Source organism: Sarcophilus harrisii, chromosome 4 (assembly GCF_902635505.1).
Source record: "Sarcophilus harrisii chromosome 4, mSarHar1.11, whole genome shotgun sequence".
Classification (NCBI taxonomy): Eukaryota; Metazoa; Chordata; class Mammalia; order Dasyuromorphia; family Dasyuridae; genus Sarcophilus; species Sarcophilus harrisii.
Genome location: NC_045429.1, coordinates 464,408,293 through 464,431,693, shown reverse-complemented (window position 1 = coordinate 464,431,693; position 23,401 = coordinate 464,408,293). Strand labels below are relative to the sequence as shown.

Here is a 23,401-nt window from a genome sequence, read left to right as displayed (position 1 = left end):
GCTGCCCATATCTGAGATGCCAGGGATCAAGCCACAGACTGAGACCCCCAGCCAGAGCTTGGCCCCAGACGCCCACCAAAGGGTCAGAGAACCTGGACTCCGAGCCCGGCCCAAGAGGCAGCAGGGGCAGGTGGACCGCACAGCCAGCACAGCGGTGGAGTATCAAGAACTTGGATCCGGTCCCCAAGGACCTTCTTCCCACCTGCTATTCCCTGAGCCCCACACTTGGGGTCCTGGTGACTGCCCTTTCTCTCCCAGCCCCGGCCCACCTTCTCCCCGCCGGTCCGGCCCTCACTCCCCAGGCCCTGCCTCTTTCTTGCTCTCATCTGCAATCTCCCAGAATGCCTCGGTTACCCTCAGACCTCCTCCATGTTGGGAAGCACCTCCCCACCAGGAGAGGGTAGAGAGCAAGAAAGACCCTGCCCTCTAGGTGGATGACCCCAGGAGGTGCTTCAGACTCAGTTTCCTCAGCTGTCGAATAGAGATTTTACTAGCAAGCGGTGACCCTGAGGGTATCGTGGGGACAACATGAGTTCCTGGATATAGAGCGCTTCACAGACTGTCAGGTCAGTAGTCAGGAATCTCTATCTCCAGGCCATACTTTACACAATCTCTCCGCCCTCCTGCTCCCATATCTCCCCATTGCTGGTGCCTCATTTTGGGCCAATGATCAAAAAGGGCCCACCCATCTGTCCAGTCCAGCAGGGCGTCCACGAGGAACAGCCAGCCCCAAGGGGGCATCGCCAAGGGGAGACTTGCATACTCCGTACGATGGTGATGGTCATTGGGAAGTTGATGTTCAGAGTTTCACACTAAACCTTTAACCTGAGGGTTTTAAGCTTAAAATTCAAACCGTCATCTGTCAGGACCCAAGGGCGTCTCACCCAGAGCACACACGGACCGACCCTGGGGTGACCCCAAGCCCCCGGCCCCTTCAGGAAGGGTGGAACTTGGAGAGGACAGGTCTGGAGGCGCTCGAGGAGCTACAGAAAGAGACAGCAGAGGCTGGAGAAGGAGGGAGCATCTGGGAAGGGCCAGAGAGGGGAGAGAAGGGCAGGAGGGGCTCGACTGTCTCCTGAGGCCAGCCCAGATGTGACAGAGAACCTTCCGTGACTCGTCCAGGTGGATGACAGCTCTTTCTCACTGGTGACTCATGTGGGCACGAAGGCTGCTGCCCAAGGGAGCCCTGAAAGCCCTGCCAAGGATGACTAAGTCTTGGGCAAGGAACTAAAGACCCCAGGACACAGGTGGTGTTCTTATCTGTGGCTGACTAATGGCCAGGGTGGCAGGTGTGAGAAGGGAGCAGCTGTTGAAGAAAACCATCTCGAGATTGGCACTTGAACCTCAGGCTCCTGGCCAGGGATGGCGTACACCCCGGGAGCAAGCAAGGACTGGCAGCCTGGCGCTGACTTGGTACCTCACAGATCTAACCACAATGGAAAGCAGGGAAGAAACGTTTCCACCTCCAGCCACCACTAGATGCCATAGAAAGTGCCAGAGTCCTAGATCCTACAGAGAGTGGCTGGATGCCACAGAGAGTCTTGGATGCCATGGAGAGTCCTGGACACCACAGAGAGCGGCTAGATGCCACAGAGAGTCCTAGATGTTACAGAGAGAGTCCTAGACACCACAGAGAGTGGATGCCATGAAGAATCCTAGATGCCACGGAGAGTCCTAGATGCCACAGAGAGCCACCCAAAGCTCCATAAGGCAGATTCCAAGAAAGCAGAAGAGAGCAGATGCGGTGGTGAGATTTGTACAGGTTTGGGCAGAGTTCCAGAGTCGCTTGTGCTCTGCATGTTCAGAGAGCCTTGGTCCAGGGGACAGTCTGGTTAGACGGCTTCAGAACAAGGAGTGGCCGGATCACTGATCTCTCATCAGTGGCCTTGTGTCCATGTAGCAAGAGCCTTCTGAGATCCATCCTGCACTGTGAGCCCCTCTTATCAGTGATTTAGAGAAAGGCCCAGGGGCATCGCTATGCATCGGCAGAGACGGGGAACACCCTGGGCAACAAAGGGAGGATCCAGAAATGGTGTGCTGTTCAGGTGTTCCAGTCCCAGTCAACTCTCCATGGCCGTGTTGGGGATTTTCTTGACGAGGACACTATACTTTTTCTGGCTCATTTTACATTTGGAGAAATTAAGGCTAACATGGCTAAATGGCTCACCCAGGCTTAGTTTAAAAAAAAAAAAGCCAACTTTCTGAGCACAAGATGGACAAAGGCGTGGTAGATATTCATTTGGAAAAAAGGGCCCCAGGACCATCACCCCATCCACCTGCTCCCCCCCAGCCTCAGCCCTCGGCTCCGAGCTAACTGGAAATTCTTACTTGACAGAGTCAAAGATTTATGATCATATTTCTAATTAAAAAGGTGAGAATAACTTGGGGTGCCTTGGGGTCATAAGATCCTGGAAAATTTCAGACCAATATAGTCCTACTTGTCACCTCTGCATGCAGACCAATCTGAACACAAGTCTAAAAAAAATCAAATGCAGCAAATTTTAGCCCAGAGAAAAGCATCCCCTTCCCCAGAGTCTTTGGACAAACTGGATACTCCATCCAAGTGTGTGGGATTGCGGCCACAAGTCTAAAGAGCTGCCTCTTCTGCTTATTCCTAAGCAACGGAAATAAAATAGAAATGAAAAAGACAATCTTGGAAGCCTTCTCCAGGTTTGAAACTCTCTTTGAGTAATCAGAGGTAGAAGGATTAATAAGAAGCTATCACTCTGACTAAAGCAGACTACTCCAACAGAGTTACAGGGATTAAGACAGGAAAGCTTTAACACTGTGAGACCTTAATATACTTTTAAGACTTAGACAAATAGAAATAAAAAATTAACAAGAAAGAAGTTGATCTCTATAGGATTTTTAGAAAAGCTAGATATGATAACCCTCCAGCGATTACTGAATAGGAATAGAAAGAAGTATACATAGTTTTCAGTTACATGTAGCATCTTGAAAAATGCTTATGTAATACATTAAAACAGATCATAAAAACCTGTTGATGGAATTAGGAAGCGGTTCAATCATTCTGGAAATGATGCTCTGAAAGTTACTGAACAGTCTGGGCTTCCCTTCCACCTTTAGGACACTGCTAGCAGGTCTACATTCCCCCAAGACATCGAAGAAAGGGGAGGGACGTACAGGTGCACGAATATTTATAGCGGCTTTTTGGGGAAAACCAAGGGAGTGCCCATCAGTTGAGAAATGGCTGAAGAAATGGGTAGTGAAGGTGATGGAGACCATGGTGCTGTAATCAATGCAATCCGAAAGGGCTGGTGTGGACCAGCACAGAGTGAAGTGAGCAGAAACAGAACAATTTACACAATCACAACATTGTCAGAATCAGCATTTTTGAAAGTTCTGCAACCTTTGATCAACCAGAAGGTCAGCCATGGACCCCAGAGACCAGTGACAGAGAGATGACACCCTAAAGCCCAGATGGTAACAAGCATTTTGGACCGGGCCAAGATGGGACTTTGTTCTGCTTGTCTCTTACAAGGACTTTGCTGTTGTTCCTTCCTCCAAATAGGAGGGAGATAAACCAAATATTTGTTTATTTTTTAAGTAAAATTTAATTTTAAAAAGTGAGCTCCTGGGGCAGCTAGGTGGCACAGTGGATAGAGCACCAGCCCTGAAGTAAGAAGAACCTGAGTTCAAATCTCAGGCCTCAGGCCTCACACACTTAATACTTCCTAGCTGTGACCCAGGGCAAATAAATCACTTAACCCTAATTGCCTCAAAAAAAAAAAAAAAAAAGTGAGCTTCAATAGGTCCCCTTTAAACCATCTCTCTCTCCATGTTCTTATTCCCATATGGGGTAAGGAGGGGAGAGATTAAAATAATAACCCCCCCCCCCCCCCAAAGGCTCAATTATGTCATTCTCTGGCAAGAATATAAGGCAAGATCATGGGCAGATAGAAAATAAAGTCTATTTAGAGCACATTTTATCTAATGGAAGCAGAAACGTGTTCTGGGCTTTTGCTAGCTTCCTACTGAATTTAAAAGCTCTAGAGATTGGACAGAAGGGAAAGAGGGAGATGATATAAAGTAGAAGGAAAGGGTGGCCCTCCTGGAGAGGAGAGGGCAATCCAGTGAAACACTTGGGAGGACACTTTGGCAAGAGGGGCGGGGGACGGCCCTCTCTAGCTCCCTGCCCCCAAGCCGGCAGATTCAGGAGATGAGCACCCCTCTGCCCCCCAAACATCCCAGTGAGCCCTTGCCCTGCAGAGCACAACCAAAGGCACGGTCCCTGATGGAGGTCTGTCGTCAGCACCGACCTTATTAGGACACAGCCTTTGGATCACAAGGAAGCCTCCCTGACGTTCCCACCAGGCCCCAAAGGAGCAGGAGGTGCTCAGACCCCGTTACCTTTTTTCCTATCGTGAAATATTTCCAGGCCTGGGCTTGGTGAGTGGGGAGGTTCTGGTAGGAAACGAACTTGCCATCCACCCACTTGTAGATGGTGGAGCTGGCCTGGCGGTTGGCAGCGGCCGCCAGAAGCCCCACGTGAGGGATGGTGAAGACCTCAATGCCCATGGTCTCCGACGGCGTGGCCAGGCTCTGGTGCTCCTCCACGTAGTCCAGCTTTACCTTGGCTGGGCCGGAAACAGAAGTAGTCACCAGGCCAGAGATGGTGTCTGGCCCACGGGGAAGCAGGTGGGAGCCCGGGGACAAGGAGCCAGTCCCAGGGCTGCCCGGCTCCGGGGAGGCCCGTTTGGATGGGAACAAACTGAGGGAATCTCTAAGAGAGGGAGCGGCCCCCACCCAGTGTGATGGGAGGAGCAGAGAGCTGGGGGCAGAGAAGGGGAGAGAGGGGAAGGGAGAAGGGGAAGGGGAAAGAGAAGAGGGGGAGAAAGAAGAGGGAGAAGAGGGAGGGCAGGGGAGAAGAAGCCCAACTCATTTCTCTATTTGTTTCCATGATTGTTTGGAAGGGACTTGGGCACGGAGTGAGGGAGGAGGCCCTTCCACTGCCCCCTTCCCCCCTGCCCAGGCAAACCTCCCCAAACAAGGACGAGGACACAGCCCTTCCCATCCCAAGCCCCCAGGGCCGAGAGACAAGGCAAGCCCCCAAGCAGAAGGCGCTGCCCATTGGGTGCCGTACTGAGACAGCTTGTCATCTCAATTCCTTGCAGATTTTCAGAATTAGGACCCGGAGCCATTAGCGAAGCTTTTCAAAGGACCTCTCCCTCCCCCCCCCCCTCCTATGTCTCCCCCCCCCTGAGCCTGCCCTGGCTGCCAGGGTCCAGCCTGGGCTTCCTTCCTGGGCTTTGGTGGAGCACCCGGGCCTGGAACCCTGACAACAGCCACCCGCTCACCTTCTATCACGGACACCCACTCAGTGCCGACACACAGGTAGAGGCCCCTCCGGGAGGCGTCGAACCAGAAGCGGGCGGGCTCCATCCTGGCGCACTGAGGCCGCGGGCCCAGGGTCACTTTCATGTCAGCCTCTGCACACGAGACCAAAGGAGTGACTGATCCCCAGGGAGGACCGCTCTTGGGAGGCAAAATTAATGAGCACTTGGGAAATGAACTTGTGAGGGCTGGCACCAGTCGGGTGAAATGCCATCTGCCGTTTTGGAGAGAAGCTCCCAGTGCAGACACTGCCCGGCCCAGCCTCCGATACTTTTCACTCTTTTTGTCCTGTCTCATTATTCAGCTCTATCGAGCTCCCAGCCATGGTGGCACAGGGGCACACGTGGGCACATCTCCACCCATTTTGCCCCCACAGGCTGTCCCACACCCCTCCTGCTGCGCTGATCACTGAGCCACATTAAGTGACCGTGGAGCCTGGAAGCCCAGGGAATCATCCCCCAGACTGGCGGTTCTCCTGGCGCTGACCTTTGGGTGCGGAATCCCTGACCTTGCCCACAGATCCCACCCAAGGACAGGCCCGAAGGGGCAGTCAGAGGCAACTCTGGAATCCCTGTGAACTCTCCGGCCATGGAGGCTGCATGGAACAGAAAAGTGGCCGCCCAGCCCAGGGCCCTCCGGCAGCACAAGGACTCCCGGAAGCCGGCTCAGTGACAGCCCAGGGCCCTCCGGCAGCACAAGGACCCCCGGAAGCCGGCTCAGTGACAGCCCAGGGCCCTCCGGCAGCACAAGGACCCCAGGATGCTCACCATAAGGGAACCGGAGCACCTCATCTTCGGGCATCCCTGCAAGGTCCTGCAGGACCGAGGGGATGGACAGCACAGTAAGCTGGGCGTTCCTGCTGGGGCACATCCGTGAGGTGGCGTCGGAACCAGGAAGCAGGACCAGCTGCCTCAGCAGGCCCTGGCAGAGGAGGGAGAGGGGCCGGGAAGTGGAAATGCCATCATCCACCATGGGCAAAGGAAAGGAAAGTCTGGTGCAACGGGATTCGCTGTAAGAGCGAGTCAGGGCCCAAAGGGGGCGGGGGCTGCTCCTGGGCTTTGGGGTCCTATCCTAATTTGGGGGTCCCTGCTGTCATTTCCAAAGAGTTCCCAAGGAGGAAACTTAGGAGAGAGGGGACACCCTGAGATCATAGTCCAGATGCTGAAGGGACCCCAGAGAGCCTCCATTGGACAAGGGGAGGCACCAAGGCCCAGGAAGTAAGGGGATTTGCTCAGGGTCACACAGGATTCTAAGAAGTGTCTATGCAGGATTGGAACTGAGGGCTTCCCAGCCCCAAGTCCAGATGCATGTTGGGTATTGATGGCCAAGGGACCCCTGTAAGCAGTGGGGAGGGGTGGTCCCCAGGGGCTCATGGCAGGGACAGTGCCGCCCCCCCCCCCTCCCCCAAGCCTGCCTGTTCTGCCTGGGATCTCATTATAGAGCAGCCCAGAGCTCATTAAACAGCGATCCTGCTTCCCCTCCAGCCCCGAAGGTCATCTCTCAAAAGGGGCCCGAGGACTCTGCACTAATGTCCCTGCTAGTACTCGGGCATAGACAAGGCCACAACGGGGGAGGCCGATTTTGCACTCACAGTGAAGGTGCCCTTCTTTCTCCGCCGACTGCCAATGAAAAACCGGGATCCCTTCATGGTCAGTGACATTGGGAACGGGGTGTCGACAATCCTGAAAGCAGGGAACGGGCTGTGTCAGGGGGGGAGGGCCTGGGCCCTTCCTGCCATCCCCATGACAGGATCCTTCTCGCAGTGGCATAATTCCGATCTGGACAAGAGTGCCCTGGAGGGGGCGGGGGGAGCGAGAACTCGCTTCGAGGGTCATTCTCCCCTCTGCCCTCGGCCAGCCAAGCCACGAGACCCCCAGGCTCCAAGGCAACAGCGGGCAGCAGATAGGCAAGCCCGGGGACCCCCTGGGGGCCCTTGGGAGCAGATTTTCTGAGCCCTGGAAGGGGTTCATGGTCCTGGAGCCACGCTGACCCCCGCCAGGCGGGTCCCCCTCCCTGACTCCCCTCGTCATTTCAGCAAGGAATGACGGGCACCTCCTGGGCTCTGTGCTTTCAGGCTGGGACAGCTGCTGGCCAAGGTGGTGTCTACAGGAGCCCAGAGTCACCTGATCACAGGGAATCCTGATTCCTCGGAAGTGTAAGGGACATACAGGAATCCTGGGGGGGGGGGGAGGAAATGGGACACCAGCACATGCACGTGCACACACACACACATACACATGCATGGGACACATGTGCAGGGCACATGACCGCATGCATGGGGTTACATATGCTGACACGTGTGTATAACACGGACACATGCACAGACGCACATGTGTGCGTGGGGCATATTGCGGCACACACAGCCACACACACGGAGTTGCGTTGCAGACACATGTGCACAGGTGTAAGCATACGTGCAAGACACATATACACAGAACACATGCACACATGGATGCATGGGACCTATCACAGCACAAGCCACATGCACGGAGTTGCACGTCTGCACAGACACGTCTGCACAGCACACATGCACCCCTCCCCTCCCCGCCTGGCACCTACACCTCCGTGGGCACGCTGCAGTCGGCTGTGAGGGAGAAGGAGCTCTCAGACACGGCCAGGACCAGCGTGTGCCACTGGTTGTCGGTCAGAGGGACGTCCTGGAAGGTCACACGGGTCTGCCAGCTGCCCGAGCGCTCCCGGCTCAGGAAGAGGAAGTGCAGCTTGCGGGGCGAGTAGCGCAGGCCCACCAGCAGGGTGTCGCTGGCCTCCTCCACCACCGTGAAGATGTACTCGTTCTTCTGCAGAGACAGGCGGGGGGGGGGGCACAGAGCTCTGGGCGCCAGCCTTGGGCAAAGACACAAGGGCCGCCACGTCCTTGGGACAGCCGGGGCTGGAACCCGGGAGCTTGAGCCCAGGCTCGTTTCCCTGGGCCACATTGCCCGCAGCCCCAGGGCTGTCTGGTTAGTGGCCAGTGGAAGGAAGGGCCGAGACCCAGGTGTCTTAGTCAAGGGCCACGCTCCATGTCTGGCTCACTGGTATGTCCTCTCACCCATTTCTAGATCATGTCTCTTTCTCTCTGTGTCTCCTTTCCCTTTTCCTCTCTCCCTCACTCTTTATCTCTGTGTCTGTCTCTCTCTGTGTGTCTGTCTCTGTGTATCTCTCTTCCTCTCACTCTATCTCTGACTCTGTCTCTGTCTCTTTCCATCTCTCTGTTTTTCTACAGATCTCTTTCTGTCTGTCTCAGGGTGTATTGCTTTTGATTGCTCTCTATCTCTGTGTCTGTTTCTGTCTCTTTCCTGTTTTTCTATGGATTGCTCTGTCTCTATATGTGTCTCTATCTCTCTCTGTGTGTCTCCATTGAGCTCTATATGTCTCTCTCTCTCTCTCTCTCTCTCTCTCTCTCTCTCTCTCTCTCTGTGTGTGTGTGTGTGTGTGCATGTGTGTGTCTGTCTCTATCTCTTCCCATCTCTCTGTTCTATGGATCTCTCTCTCTCTCTCTCTCTCTCTCTCTCTCTCTCTCTGTCTCTCTCTCTGTCTCTCTCTCTCTCTCTGTCTCCCTCCATCTCTAACTCTGTCTCTGTCTGTCTCTTTCCATCTCTGTTTTCCTATGGATTTCTGTCTATCTCTCTGTGTGTCTCTGTCTCTCTCTTGCTCTTACTTTCTCACTCTGTCTGTCTCTGTCTTGCTTTTGCCTTCACTCGTGACACGACTTCATGCCCCTTCAGTACCTTAATACTGACTACTTTGTGCCCACTAAAGGTCCGGACGCCGGCTAGCCATCATGATTGTTACCCAATCCCATTTCAGAAAAAGAAATAGAACAAACTATTAATCAACTCCCTAAAAAAAAAATCCCCAGGACCAGATGGATTTACATGTGAATTCTACCAAACATTCAAAGAACAATTTGCCCCAATGCTTTATAAACTATTTGAAAAAACAGGGAATGAAGGAGTCCTACCAAATTCCTTTTATGACACAGACATGGTACTGATACCTAAACCAGGTAGGCTGAAAACAGAGAAAGAAAATTATAGACCAATCTCCCTAATGAATATTGATGCTAAAATCTTAAATAAGATATTAGCAAAAAGACTACAGAAAATCATCCCCAGGATAATACACTATGATCAAGTAGGATTTATACCAAGAATGCAGGGCTGGTTCAATAGTAGGAAAACTATCAGTATAATTGGCCATATTAATAACCAAATTAACAAAAACCATATGATCACCTCAATAGATGCAGAAAAAGCATTTGATAAAATCCAACATCCATTCCTATTAAAAACACTTGAGAATATAGGAATAAATGGACTTTTCCTTAAAATAATCAGTAGCATCTATTTAAAACCAGCAGTAAGCATCATATGTAATGGGGAAAAATTTCAACCATTCCCATTAAGATCAGGAATGAAACAAGGTTGCCCACTATCACCGTTACTATTTAATATTGTATTAGAAATGCTAGCTTTGGCAATAAGAGCTGAGAAAGAGATTAATGGAATAAGAACAGGCAATGAGGAAACCAAATTATCACTCTTTGCTGACGATATGATGGTATACTTAGAGAACCCCAAAGATTCTACTAAAAAGTTATTAGAAACATCATGGTTGTTACCAGTTCAAGGGCCAGTGCAGGGTGGCCCTTTTGGAGCTGAGGTTGGGCCCCCTCAGGCCCTGTCTCTGGAGGGCCCCCGCCTTCCTCTGCTGCACTCCAAGGCCCAGGACATGGCCTGATTGCCCATGAGAGGGGAGTCAGACGTGACCGGGGGGGCTTGTGAGGGTCACCCCATAAGGACCAGCCTGTAAGGTTTCCGAGTGCCCCAAACTTGGCTCCTCCCCAGAAGGTCACTGGTACGTAGCCCGTGCCATGGACATCAGGCCGGATGTGGAGAGTGTGATCCCCACCCCAACCCCCGGCTCGAGGCCCGGCCGATCCTAGCTGAGCGCACACTGACCTTGGGGGGGAGGTTGAGGACCTTCAGGGTGACAATAATGGAAAATTCTTCAGGAAAGAGGTCACAATGTAGAAAGATCCTGGAGGCCGGGAAGCTCAGGAGGCGGGGGCTGTACACGGCCGACAGCTGGAAGCCCCGGGCCCCCTGGGCCTGGATCATCCTTAAGCCGCCAGAGGGACCACTGCCACTTGGGGGGATCACCTCGGAGAGGATGTCTAAGGGGCGCAGATCTGTGGGGGAGGTAAGAGAGAGCACAGGCTGAAGAGGTGCCCCCAGCCCTGGTCATGGGGCTGCTCGTGGGGTCAGAGCAGGTCTTCTACCGCCCCCTCCCTCCCTCAGCCCTTCACAGATGGGAGCTGGCACAGTGGGCACAGGGGGCAAGGTCGCTGGTTTCACTTCCTCCCTGATTTAAACTGTCTTTGGGGGGAGAAAGCAACAGGACTCTGCTTCCTTAAGGATCTCCAGGGGACAAAACATTCATTCTTAACAGGTCAGAAGGCTAGCCAGGTCAAGGTGCCCAATCTCTCCCTCCCATCCCCCACTCCTGCCCTGCCCCCATTTGGCAGATGAGAACACTGAGGCAGGATTGCACCCAGGGCCTCAGCCTAGGACCTGGGGCCATGGGGTACCCAGTGGCCCACCTGTAAAAGCTTCCACGGCTGCTCTGCCCCATCCCCCATGCCCAAGTCTGTGGGTCCCCAAGTAATAGGCACACCCTCCCCCAACAACTTTGCAGAGGGGCGGGTATCATGGTGAGAGGGGGGGCAGGGGCCCAAGCCCTGGGGGCTCACAGGGGAATGATAACAGTATCCCCTGTCTTCTGAGCATGGCCTTCAGACGGCACCAGAGATAGGACACCCCAGCCAAGGGTCCCAGACCGGGGCTTCCTCAGGAAGGAAGGACGGAAGGACAGAAAAGATTTCAAAGGCAGAGTTTTAGGAGGCACGGAGGATGGGCACAGCATTGGCCAAGAGGAAGCCAAGGAGGCGCCTGGCTGCTGAGTCCTCCCCGACCCAGAGAGAAAGTCCTCCGGAGACTTTGAAGGAAGTCCAGTGAAATCCAGGGGCCTTGTCCTCAGCGACCAGGGGGAAGTGACGGGGGGCAGCTGAGGCCGGGCTCCAGGTAGACCCCTGGCTGCCCTGACTCCTTGGGGGAGCACAGTCCTGGCCTAGGGGACCATGGTCGGATTCCAGCCCTTCTCTGTGCCTCAGCTCCTGTTTGTATGTGTCAGGGTGTGTGTATGAGTGTGAATGTGTGTGTGTAAGAGTGTATGTGATAGTGTGTGAGTGTGTGAGATTGTAAGTGTGTGTGTGAGTGTGTGTGTGTGAGAGTGAGAATGTGTGTGTGTGAAAGAGTGTATGTGTGTATGTGTGAGAGTGTGTGTGAGTGTGGGGGGATTGTGAGTGTGTGTATGGAATTGTGTGAGTGAGAGTGTGTGTGTGTGTGTGTGTGAGTGTGTGTATGTGTGAGAGAGTGTGTGTGTGTGTGTGTGAGTGAGAGAGTGTGTGTGTGTGTGTGTGTGTGTGTGTGTGTGTAGGGGACAGAAGGACACCAGGTGGTCAACTCTCACTCTCCTCCACCACGGACAGAATTTCATTATGACCAAAAGAGGGGCTGGTGCTGCTCAGCTTGCAGACAAGAAAATGATGGCGAAACGCGCTATCTGGAGGTAGGGGCCGTCTCCAGCCTGGGGAGGGGGGCCAGCCTGGATTTGCTTGGCTCCAGAGGCCCGAGCTAGGCTGGCATAGGAGTGACCGCATACCCTCTTGGGAGGGGAAGGCTCTGAGCTCCCTTCTCTGGGACGACTTGCTGGGCTGGGGCCCAAGGTTCTGAGGGGAGCCCCAAAGCCCTCGGGACAGCTGAGGAAGCAGCCTCCGGAGCTTCCTGCCCAGGAGATGGGGCAGCTCCCGGGTGTTGGGATTAGGCAGAAGCTGCTAACAGGAAGTGAGTCCATGAGCAGGATTTCCTCCTACTGTGAGGCAACCAGTGCTAACCAGCGCTTCTCCAGCACCTACTATGTGTGCTGGGAAAACAAGCACAGGGAGGACAATGATCTCTGCCCTCAAAGAGCTTCTGGGCTGGGGGCCTGGCTCTAGAACCCTGGCGAGATTTCTGCCGGGTGCAGACTCTGGGCACCCCCAAGGGCCACGTTTTGTTCAGAGCTTCTTATATGTTTGAATTCCCAGGCAGGGATAATTAGGGTTTATTCTTAGAAACCTCCGAAGTGCCAGCTCCGGGGCACCCCGGGGCGCTGAGAGACGGTGCCATTTGGAGAGGCGGCTCCTGATGGGGCCTGATAAGTGGTTGGCAGTGCCTCGCCATGCACACCTGGCCTCCCCTGGCTCCCTGCAGCAGAGCTCTGCCAGGGCGGCTCCCACTTTCCGATGTCCCATCCAGGCTGGCCCAGGGGCAATCCGGCTGAAGGGAATCCTGCTGACGAGGCTGCTTCTGTGCCCATAAACGTCTCCTTCTCCCGCCCCCCAGCTTCTTCCAGGCCATTAGCTGCCTCTGCGCCCGGAGGTCCGCTCCTAAACTCCACTGAAGGCTGTTGTGGCAACCCAGGAAGAGCAGCGGGACGGGGACACCAGGCCTGATGATTTCCCCTTGACAGATGAGGAGCCCTGGTCTCAGAGACAGCTGGGCATGGAGTCAGGAAAAACCAAGTTTGAATCTGGCTTCAGATCCTTAAAATCTGTGTCACCCTGGGTGAGTCACTTCATCTGCCTCAGCTTCCTCAATTGTAAAGTAAAAATAATACCTACCACACAGAGTTGTAGCGGGTGCTAAATAAATGCTTTCCCTTCCCTTCCCTCCCAAGCTAGGACCCTGCCCATACCGCAGAAAAGAAGAAATGGGAAGATTTCCAGCTCAAAACCCCGGGTCTGAACCATCCTTGAGCAAAGGAAGAGCCCAGTGGAGTATCATTGTGCTATGAAAAATGACAAGCAGGATGATTTCAGCAAAGCCAGGGGAACGTTGGGCACAGTAAGAGCAAGATTGTTGGATTAAGAACTGCGATGACTTAGCTCTTCTCAGCTATACAACGATCCAAGAGCGTCCCAAAGGACCCTGGTGAAGTACACGATGGCCCTCCAGAGAAAGAACTGAGCTTGATTGATTCCAGACTATTTTTCCCTTTTTTCTTTCACTTTTCCTTTTTATTTGAGTCTTGTACAAAATGACTGACATGGAAATATTTACTAGAAGTGCACAGGTATAACCTCCAGCAGATTGCTTCCAGGGAGGGAGGGATAGGATTTGGAACTCAACATTTTGAATAAAAATCTTAAAAAACTGGGGGAGAGGAATTCAGAGGGGGAGCCCAGAAGCAGAGCCGCCTGGCCGGCTAACAAGTTACAACCGCCCAGAGGCAGGGCAAGGCTCTTCGCTTGCCCTGCTGCCGAGGGAGCTGCTTGATCCGTCTAGCCGAGACATCACTAGGTCAGGGAGGCCAGCAGAGCAAGGAAATGAGGTCATGCCGTTCTGGAGCGGGGAGCTGCCCCAGGGAGGGCGGGTCTGGCCCTGACTACCACAGTGCTTTGCCTTTGTGCCTATTCTTCTTCTCTTTTGGACTCTGAGTGCGGGAGAGTATGAACCTGGGGACTTGGTATCTACTCTCCTTGCTGGGCCATTTGGTCAAATGTCTTTGAGTCTACTGGCTGGTCGTTAAGCAGAAAGCCACCAATTGGGGTTCATGAGCGAGTGTTTAGGAAGCTTGCCACCAAGAAGTTTAATCCTAGAATCGGGAAAGTCAGAACAATTGTCTCCTTTGGGACTCAATGACCAATGACAGTGGCAGCAGGGTTAGCCCCCAAATGGGTGCAGACATTACAGAGTGATGAGGGCTTCTGATATCCCCTTTCAGGACCCCTTAGGCTTGAAGTCAGAGTAAGCTCAGGCCATCGAGTGGCTAGGAGTGACTGGGACCGCCAAGGTACAGAACTGAAACTGGAAGGAACCTTGGGAGATACCGAGCCAGGGGGAAGTGCCCTACGCCCGGGCTCATCAGCTCAGCCGAGGAATAGTAGCCGCTATCAGCAAAGCTTCTGTCTGCTCACATCCTGACTTCCTGGTCCTATCTGCTGCCCACCAGGGTCCTGCTCAGCTCACACACTCTGCCCCGATTCCAAGCGTTGCCCATCGTCACCGACACTTCTCCCAGACGAGGGCTCCTGAGTTAGTGGGAGTCCGGCAGTCCTGGGTGCCCGGTGCCCTCTAGCCAGGGAGGTGACCCTCTAGAAGCCTTTGTTTAGTGATGGGGGTCCCTGTCAAGCACAGTGCCACTGAGCCTGCTGTTTCATCCCAGAACAATTGGAGGTACAAGGAGGGCAGATTTAGGGACCCTCATTTCTATCCTAAAAGGGGCCAGGCAGCTTGGGGGTTGGAGCAGCCGAGGCTGGATGTCCCCATCATGGGCATGTTCCTTAGAATGGGGGTGGGATTGTAAGACTTCTGGGCTCCGGGGGCTCCGGGCTGACATATCATCCTGCTGGGAAATTCAGAAATAAGCATCCTGGATTCCTATGACTCAGGAGCAAGTTTAAAGCGAATTCAGTAGTCACAGATGTATCCTGATTGTCCAGACAGACCAGGGCCTGAGGTCATAGGTCATAGGCCAAGAGATTACGGCATTTCTGCCAGAAAGGTTCAGAATCAAGATCTGAGCCCACACCCTTGGCTACCAGAACTGCTATTTCCTATTTAACTAGGATCCCTGCAGAAGTGGGATCATGGCTACTGGAGGAAATCCTGTGGAGTGGAGAAAGGATTCTGGGGATCTCTAAGCAAGAACAAATGAGACTCCAAGGGCTCCAGGAAACTCTAAAACAGGCTAATGTGGAGGGGGTGAGGGTAAAAGTAGAAACAACAATAAGGAAAATGATGGATGTATTGCTATCAGATGTATACCCACACACACAAACACAAACATACACAAACACACACACACAAACACAAACACACACACACACACACACACACACACACACACACACACATATACACACACACACAAACACTGCCAAGGAGTATAAAAGCCTTGGGCAGAGGGGAAGGAGCACTCCAAGCCCATCCCTCTTCCTCTGCTCCTCTCCTGAAAAACCCATCCATCCATCCACCATGTGCCACACCAGCTGCTCCTCTGGCTGCCAGCCAACCTGCTCCGTGCCTGTGTGCTGCAAGCCTGTCTGCTACATCTGTCCTTGCTGCCGCCCGGCCTCCTGTGTGGCCCTGCTGTGCCGCCCAGCGTGCCCTGTGGTGACCAGCTGCCAGGCAGTCTGTGGAGCTGGCAGCTGCTCCCCCTCCTGCTGTGTGTCCAGCCCCTGCCAGTCCAGCTGCTGCCAGGCTAGTCCCTGCAGCCCCTCCTGCTGTGTGTCCAGCCCCTGCCAGTCTGCCTGCTGCGTGCCAGTCTGCTGCAAACCCACCGTGTGTGTGCCCGTGTGCTGCAAGCCTGTGGTCTGTGGGGTCCTCTCCTGCCAGACCTTGTGCTGCCAGCCAGCCTCTTGCACCTCCCTGCTCTGTGGACCCTCCTGTGCCCCCTCCTGCTGCTGATCACTTCTTAGCCCAGTTCAGTTGAGAGAAGCTTGGAACAGCTTCTCCTCCCATCACCATGGGCACAGCCTCTTGTTGCTGAGCAGGGGCCCTCACTCACATTCTATGTGTTGAAGTCAATCTATGGTCCTGGTGGGACTCACAAGCCCCAAGACCCAGGCTAGGTCATTGTTGTCAGAGTCAGGGGACTCATCCCACCTCAGGGCCTTCCCTCTGGAACAGGAACCCCCATTCCCACAGGGAAGGCCAGATCCTGGGCACTCCACAATGAAGCTCCGGCTTCACCCAGCCCTCTGACAGCCCCAAAGCAACCATGTAATAAATTCCAAAGGAGATGCTTCTAAAAAGTTCCCAGTGCCTTTGTTTCCTGAAGCCTGATGGTCGGGGCAGGGTGTGGGGAGGGAGGTAGCAGCTTGCCTAAAGGGGAAGGAAGCAGTTTCATAGGTTTCTGGGGGAAATGTCATGCTCATGGTCCAAGGGGATCAAGCCAGACTTATGGGAAGGGATTTGCCTGGTTTCTCCAGCTTTGGAGATGCATTGTGGGAGGGCAGAGGGCAGAGTAGCAAGCTCCACCCAATGCCTCCCTTTGGAGGGACACAGACTGGGTTCTCAGTTCCCTCATTTTGCATCTGGAGCTCATCTCTCACTTCATCACTGTGCTGCTCATTCAGGTCTGGATTGCCTCACTTCCCTCAGCCTTCTCTTCCCATTCACTGGAGGCCTATGTACTAGTGCCTAGGACACAGCAGGTGCCTAATCGATAGGAACTGCATTGTCATAGACTCCCCGCAGTGCATCCTGCCTTGTGCTCCTCTGGCTAAGGAGAGAAGGGGACGGCATTTAATGAGGGCAACTTTCCAGCTCTGCTGAGGTTTGTGGGAGAGAACCTGGGCCGTAGCTTCTTATTTGTGAGTGTGGGTGTGTATGTATGTAAAGGTATGTGTGAATGTGGGGGATTATGTGAGTGTGTGTATGAGTGGGGGCTGTGTGTGAGTATAAATGTGTGTGTGTAAATGTGTGTGAATGAGATAATTATTTGTGAGTGTGGGTGTGTATGTATGTAAAGGTATGTGTGAATGTGGGGGATTATGTGAGTGTGTGTATGAGTGGGGGCTGTGTGTGAGTATAAATGTGTGTGTGTAAATGTGTGTGAATGAGATAATTATTTGTGAGTGTGGGTGTGTATGTATGTAAAGGTATGTGTGAATGTGGGGGATTATGTGAGTGTGTGTATGAGTGGGGGCTGTGTGTGAGTATAAAAGTGTGTGTTTGTGTATGTGTGTGTAAATGTGTGTGAATGTGAGGGTTATTTGTGAGTGTGGGTGCATATGTATGTAAGGGTATGTGTGAATTTGGGGGGTTATGTGAGTGAGTATAGGTGTTAGGGTAGGTGGATGTGTATGAGTGGGGATTGTGTGAGTGTGGGTGTGAATACGGGAGATTATATGAGTATGAATATGTGTGTAAGGATACTTGTGGGTGTGCGTGGATATGTGAATATGGGGAGAGAGCTGTATGTAGGGGTGGGGATGTCTGTGTGTGTGTCCAGGTGTGAATATGTGTGTGTGTGTGTGTGTGTGTGTGTGAATCTGAGGAGTTATGTGTGTACACATGGGTGTGTAGGGCTGTGTGTCAGTGTGTGTTTAAGAATATGTGTGAGTGTGCATGTGAGTGTGCATGTAATTGTGGGGGGTTGAGTTGTGAGTGGGGAGTTGAGTGTGTGGTTGTGTTCTAGGGCATATATGTAAAAGTGTCTGTGGGGATAGATGGGTATATTTCTGGGTATGTGTGCATGTGTGTGTATGTGTGTGTGGGTGGTTGTGTGGAGAGAAGTGTCTATAAGTGTGTGTCTGTGTGTGTGACACGTGTTGGGGGGTGATATGAGTTTGTCTTTTGTCTGGAGTGTGTGTGAGTGAATGTGTGTGCAAAACCCCCCTCAACCCCACTCCCAAATCGATGGTGATTTCAGGGCCTGAAGAAAACCCAACGAAGCAGGAGTAGTCCAAACCATGAGGTTTCCCTGCTCCCATTGCAGGTTTCAGAATGACCCTGGGCACAGTTCCGTGGTTGGGCTGACCTACTGGTCTTCTTCAAGCTCCCCTGGGAGTTCCTTGATGCTCGACAATGCCCTAACTGACCTCTCATGGCCTCCCTGTCTTCCACCAATAGCTACTTAAACCTCCCCTCTTCAAGCATCCCAGAAAAGCCCCAGATCCTCCCTGTAAGGAGAACTTGCTTCGTCTTTGCAGAGAATACAGAGCCTTGGGACTCCCTGGTCCCTGTTAAATCTCAAATTCTTTCTACACCACCTATTCTCTCCCTCCCGGGGCTACTAAGATCAAAAGAAAGAGACGCTCCTTACTGTTCTCATCTGCAGATTATCATCTGCTCTTCTAGGAGGTTATTCTTCTGTCTCTGCCCCTCTGTCTCTCTCTCTCCCTCTATCTCTCCTCCTCTTCAGCTCTTTGTCTCTGCATCTCTTTCCCTCCATCTTTGTTACCTCCTGTCTCTGTCTTTCTTCCTCTTCCTCTTCCTCCTCCTCTTCTTCTTCCTCCTCCTCCTCTACTTCTTCCTCCTCTTCTTTCTCTTCCTCTTCTTATTTTTCTTCTCCCCCCTCTTGCGCCCCCTCTATCTCTGTCTGTCTTTCTCTCTGTCTTCCAATATCTCTCCTCATTACTAGCTTTTTCTTTCTGCATCTTTTCTCCTCTATCTCTTTATCTCTGTCTCTTCCTTTCTCTCCCTCTCCATTTCCATTTCTATCTCTCCTTGTCACTCTTTCTCTGTGTGTTTGTGTATGTCTCTTTCTCAGCTTCTCTATTTCTGTCTCTTTCTATCTCTGTTTCTCTGTGTGTGTCCCTCTCCCCCATTCCCTTCTCCTCACACATTTTTCCACTAGCCCATACTGGGGAATAATGATCTTTCATCTTTTCAATCCATCTTCCAGACCAGGCATTACAAACTCAAAAAGCATTGGGGGCCACTGACCCAAGTGTAAGGATCCCTCTGGAGGGAATATCAACTAGCTTTAAAATGCCTTTCTGTAATTTGCTGTATTTCCATTCATTTTGAAAATATTCCCCCAATATGTTTTAATCTAATCCAGTTGACCTCAGAATAATTGAGAGCCATGTATGTGGTCCCTTTGCTCTGGAAGCTGCCCCAGTGAGGTTGTAGAAGTGATCATGTCATTTTATGACCCAAGTCTTTGCGTTAAATAGAATACAAACTACTCTGTTGTTGGCCCTTTGGAGTTCTGCACAATCTTGCTCTCCAGACTTCTCAGAAAATGCTGCTTTATGTCAATGGTACCTTTGGCTTGCTGGTTTCCCAACATAATACTCGCTGACTCCTCAAGCAGCTGGGAGGACTCAGAATGACAGTTCTCCATCCTCCCTCCCGCCTCCAGGAAGTACAATTTGGACACTGTACCAGAAGGCTGCCTCATTACATCCTGCAGATGCTTGTTTTCTCAAGGGACCCTCAACCCACCAAATTTCCATGTTCAGGACTTAGTCTTATAGTAGGCCAGGACTAAGGGTTTGAGGAATGATTACTAAAGGACAGAAAGGTAACATTAAATTGAGGATGTTTGTGGACCGACGGCTGTCACCGGGGCTATGTCACCATCCCCTAATGATAGGCTTCTGAGGGAAGCGGCCACAAACAACAACAGGGAAGAAGGTCCCTTCTTCCCTTAAACCATCCTCCTGGCAGGAGGGATATAAAAGCCCACCAGGCTAGGGCACCTTCACACGCAGCCCCACAGCTTCACTCACACTCACACCCACACCCACATCCCCACACACACCCACAGGTACAGACACCAGCCCCAACCCGGTGAGGCTCCAGCACCTCCCTGCATCAGGCACTCGGCCCCTCGCCGACACCCGTTTCCCAGTCTTTGCTGCCCAAGGCACCCCATCCAGCTGCTCCCACCATGGCAGACACCTGTTTTTCCGGGCCTTGTGTTCCCACGGCCTCGGCCGTCTCGGTCTGCTCCAGTGACGTGAGCTGCGGCAGCAACAGAGTCTGCTTGCCCAGTTCTTGCACCGGCTCTTCCTGGCAGCTGGACGACTGCCCAGAGAGTTGTTGTGAACCCAGCTGCTGCGGCCCCAGCTGCTGCGCCCCTCCTGCTGCCCAGCCCCGTGCTGCACGCCGGCCTCCTGCCTGACCCTCGTGTGCCGGCCGGTCTGCTGCATGCCCGCCACCTGCCAGGCGGCGTGTGAACCCGGCCCCTGCCAGGCTGTCTGCACCTCCTGCTGCTCGCCCTCCTGCTGCCAGCAGTCTTGCTGCCAGCCCACTGGCTGCGGGTCTTCCTGTGGCCAGCAGTCCTGCTGCCCAGACCCTTGCTGCGCTGCCTCTCCCTGCACGGTGCAGTCCTGCTGCTGCGTCCCCATGTGCTGCAAGCCCAGCTGCTGCATCGCCCTGCCCGTGTGCTGCAAGCCCAGCTGCTGTGTGACCACAGCCTGCTGCCCCGCCTCCTGCTGCTGCCAGCCCAGCTGCTGCCGCCCGGCCTCCTGCGTGTCCCTCGTCTGCCGGCCCGTGTGCAGTTCGGCCTCCTGCTGTGTGCCTGTCTCCTGCAAACCCTCTTGCTGCGCCCCCACGTCCTCCTGCTCTTGCTGCTGCGCACCCTCCTGCTGTCCAGCCCCCACCTGCTGCCCCCGCCTCCTGCGTGTCCCTCGTCTGCCGGCCCGTGTGCAGCCCGGCCTCCTGCTGTGTGCCTGTCTCCTGCAAACCCTCTTGCTGCGCCCCCACGTCCTCCTGCTCTTGCTGCTGCGCACCTTCCTGCTGTCCAGCCACCACCTGCTGCCGCCCCGCCTCCTGCGTGTCCCTCGTCTGCCGGCCCACCTGCTGCAAGCCCGCCTGCTGCGCTCCCAGCTGCGGCCAGAAGTCTTGCTGCTGACCACAGGCTGCTGCTCTCTGTCCCCCTGGCTGACGCCCTCTGTCTCTCCCCCGCCCCGGGAGCCACTTCTGCTGGTCTCCTGGATCCCTCCCCGGGCATCGGCCTCAGTAACTGACCGGCCACCGCCCGCCACCCTGCCTTGCAGAGACCTCAGAGATGCCAAGGTGCAGCAAACAGCTCCGCCATCCGAACCCCTGTGGGTCTCTTCCAAACCATGGCTGCCCCAGCCTCGGCCCCTGCTTGGCGTGCACCCGGGCCCACTGCTTGCAGCCCCTGGGCAGGCTCTCTCTAATGTCAGCGTGCATGGGGATGGCCTTGGTCATGGCCAGCCCTACTAATAAACAGCATCAACTCACTTTTCTGGCCTCTCACTCGTCCTGTTTCCTCATCTTGGGCCCAACTGGGAAAGCGGGAGCCTCACGCTGGCACAAGGCAGCCTGAGGAGCCCAGAAAGCTCCAGGAGTCAGTGTCCAGAGTGACAGACATGCCTCACCGAGGTCCTGCAGAGCCGGGCCCTGACACATCGCACCCACACTCTGCCCCCTCCCTTCCAGACCACAATCCTATTGCCTTAAAATCTTTCCCCTGCGTCCACCATCACCACATCCAAGCACACCAGCCGAGAGGTCAGCTGCCTCCAGGTCACGGGAGGGGGGAACCTTGGCATGCACTGCTTAGGAGGGATGCCCTTGGCACACATTTCTCCAGAATGACTCCCAGGCGCTCCCAGTTTCTGGCTTTGAGCTCACTAGGAATAGTCCTTCAGACATGAGGGGGCCCTCGGCCAGGCACTTGCACATCACAAACGGGCTATTGCTTGGCCTCAGAGACCTTGAGCCGTTGGGGCCTAACCACTGTCACCTACTCCTTTAGAATGAACTGCAGAGCGCAAGGAACACCTTGATCCATGTACAAGAACACGCATCCTGTGTGAGAGGTCCCTGATAAGGAGCCAGCCTTGACGCAATGAAGCCAGTTAGTACATTGTGACACCCTGCTTGTTGCCAGGATGGGTTGAGGGATTACTCAGCCCTAACCTCCCCACAGTCCAGGCAGATAGTAGGAACACAGAGGGCATTGTGGCCCCGGCACTGCTGAGGAGGCTGGACCTCTCAGCTCACAGGGGCCTCACCCAAAGCCGGGCAACCAAATGTTTCTGGGCCTGTGTGCACGGCAGGGCCACGGACACTCTTTGCAGCCGGCTCTCCAGCCCATGTAGCGCAGCTGCGGCAGCCTGCACATTTCTGAAGGAATTTTTGGCCCATAACACCAGTGGCTTATAGGGCCACAGAGGGGCCTCTGGGAGCGGGACTCACCTGAGGTCCAAGGGAAAGGAGGAAAAAGCCCCATGGCAGCAGTCCTGTTGACAGTTGTGACTAACACAACAAAAATGTCAGCCTGGCCACGACTTCCCAGATACTATTGTCACTGCCACGGGAACTCAGGGATTCCATCCATGAGGAAGCCACTTTGACCAGGGTAAAAAGACCCTGCAGGGGTGAGGCCCGAGGTGATGCTCCCCATGGCAGGGACAGGAAGAACTATGTGGTAAAGAAGCTGTCCTGAGACTGACCATGGGCCACACAGCCACAGGAGAGCACTGGGAAAGCTCAGAACCAGAAAATGCTCCTGCCAGCAGGCTATCGCACCCTCTCTCTGGCCGAGGGCACACATGGCAAGTCACAACAGTCCTCAGAAAGCCTGGGGGCATCGACTAGGTTAGGAGCATGGCCTTCAGCAGGTCGCCCTCTGCTTCCTGGAGCCACCCAGCAGAGAGGCGAGAACACGCTGTGAGAGCCCGTCCCCTCAGGCCACCTTCCCTTGCTTGGAATGGCCGCTTCTGCTCTTGGGGTCGACCTTGAAGCGGCACCTGCTGATCCAAGTCTGCCTGGCATGAGCTCTCTCTCCATCACATCCCACATGCCCGACGGATCCCATGAGGACATCTTGGCAGAGGCCCTGAAAATTGGGACTGTTGGCATGGCGGTGGCCACCAGGATTCAGGAGGAGGGAACCTTCACATGCACTGCTTAGGAAGGATGTCCCACACTTCTTGGTACACACTTCTCTAGAATGTCCTCTTTGTTGCTCCAGCTTTCTAGCATTGAGCTCACAAGGAGCAGGCCTATGGACTTGTGGGTACCCTGTCTAGGGAACTTGGAGACCCTGAGCCCTTGGGGCCTGGCCACTGGCAGTTACCCCTTTGGAATGGGCTCCAGAGCACAAGGAACATCTTGACCCATGTTACAAGCACGCACATCCTGTGCCAGAGGTCCCTGGCAAGGAGTCGGCCTTGGCGCGATGGGGTCAGCAGGTACACTGTGACGCCTCGCTTGTTAACAGGATGAGTCGAGGAATTGCCAAGCCCTCGCCTCCCAGCAATCCTGGCAGATAGTGTGAGCACAGAGGGAATCATGGCCCCTGAGTGTTGGAATCCTTACAAAGTGTTAAGTCATTAAAATTCATAGAGGCAATAATTATCTAATTGAGCCTGGTTCAGTATGATTGATCTGATCCTACAAGGAGATGTTATGGGCCAGAACTTGAAAGAAGGTACTAAGTGGAATTGAGGAGACAATGTTTAAATGTAGTTTAGCATTGATTTAATCCTACAACAAATGATGGTTTCCCA

At 53.8% G+C, this 23,401-nt stretch overlaps 3 protein-coding genes and 1 long non-coding RNA gene across 4 annotated transcripts in view; 3 read left to right on the top strand and 1 right to left on the bottom strand.

The window, feature by feature from the left end:
- The window catches only part of TSPEAR (thrombospondin type laminin G domain and EAR repeats), a 32,278-nt gene extending 21,282 nt beyond the window's left edge, over positions 1-10,996 (bottom strand). The window contains exons 1-7 of the mRNA XM_031968787.1: positions 10,958-10,996; positions 10,317-10,574; positions 7,915-8,153; positions 6,947-7,037; positions 6,123-6,276; positions 5,319-5,450; positions 4,372-4,598 (exon numbers count right to left, since the gene is read on the bottom strand). Coding sequence (XP_031824647.1) covers positions 4,372-4,598; positions 5,319-5,450; positions 6,123-6,276; positions 6,947-7,037; positions 7,915-8,153; positions 10,317-10,574; positions 10,958-10,996 — 1,140 coding nt within the window. The remainder of the gene's footprint in view (positions 1-4,371; positions 4,599-5,318; positions 5,451-6,122; positions 6,277-6,946; positions 7,038-7,914; positions 8,154-10,316; positions 10,575-10,957) is intronic.
- An 827-nt stretch (positions 10,997-11,823) lies between these two features.
- On the top strand, positions 11,824-13,900 carry LOC105750600. Its single transcript, XR_002770362.2, has 3 exons — positions 11,824-11,985; positions 12,801-13,022; positions 13,135-13,900. It is a non-coding gene; the product is annotated as an uncharacterized LOC105750600 (long non-coding RNA).
- Positions 13,901-15,305: 1,405 nt separating this feature from the next.
- On the top strand, positions 15,306-16,197 carry LOC116423514 (keratin-associated protein 10-9-like). Its single transcript, XM_031968347.1, has one exon. It carries the CDS (start codon positions 15,435-15,437, stop codon positions 15,864-15,866), a length of 432 nt encoding a protein of 143 aa, XP_031824207.1. The 5' UTR covers positions 15,306-15,434; the 3' UTR covers positions 15,867-16,197.
- Positions 16,198-19,571: 3,374 nt separating this feature from the next.
- On the top strand, positions 19,572-21,143 carry LOC116423513 (keratin-associated protein 4-3-like). Its single transcript, XM_031968344.1, is given in 3 exon segments — positions 19,572-20,007; positions 20,010-20,524; positions 20,526-21,143. Coding segments are annotated over 3 exon segments (963 nt in total). The 5' UTR covers positions 19,572-19,803; the 3' UTR covers positions 20,770-21,143.
- Positions 21,144-23,401: the final 2,258 nt, after the last annotated feature.

Coding starts and splice junctions, on each gene's coding strand:
- LOC116423514 (XM_031968347.1), top strand. CDS start 15,435: ATGTGCCACACCAGCTGCTCCTCTGGCTGCCAGCCAACCTGCTCCGTG.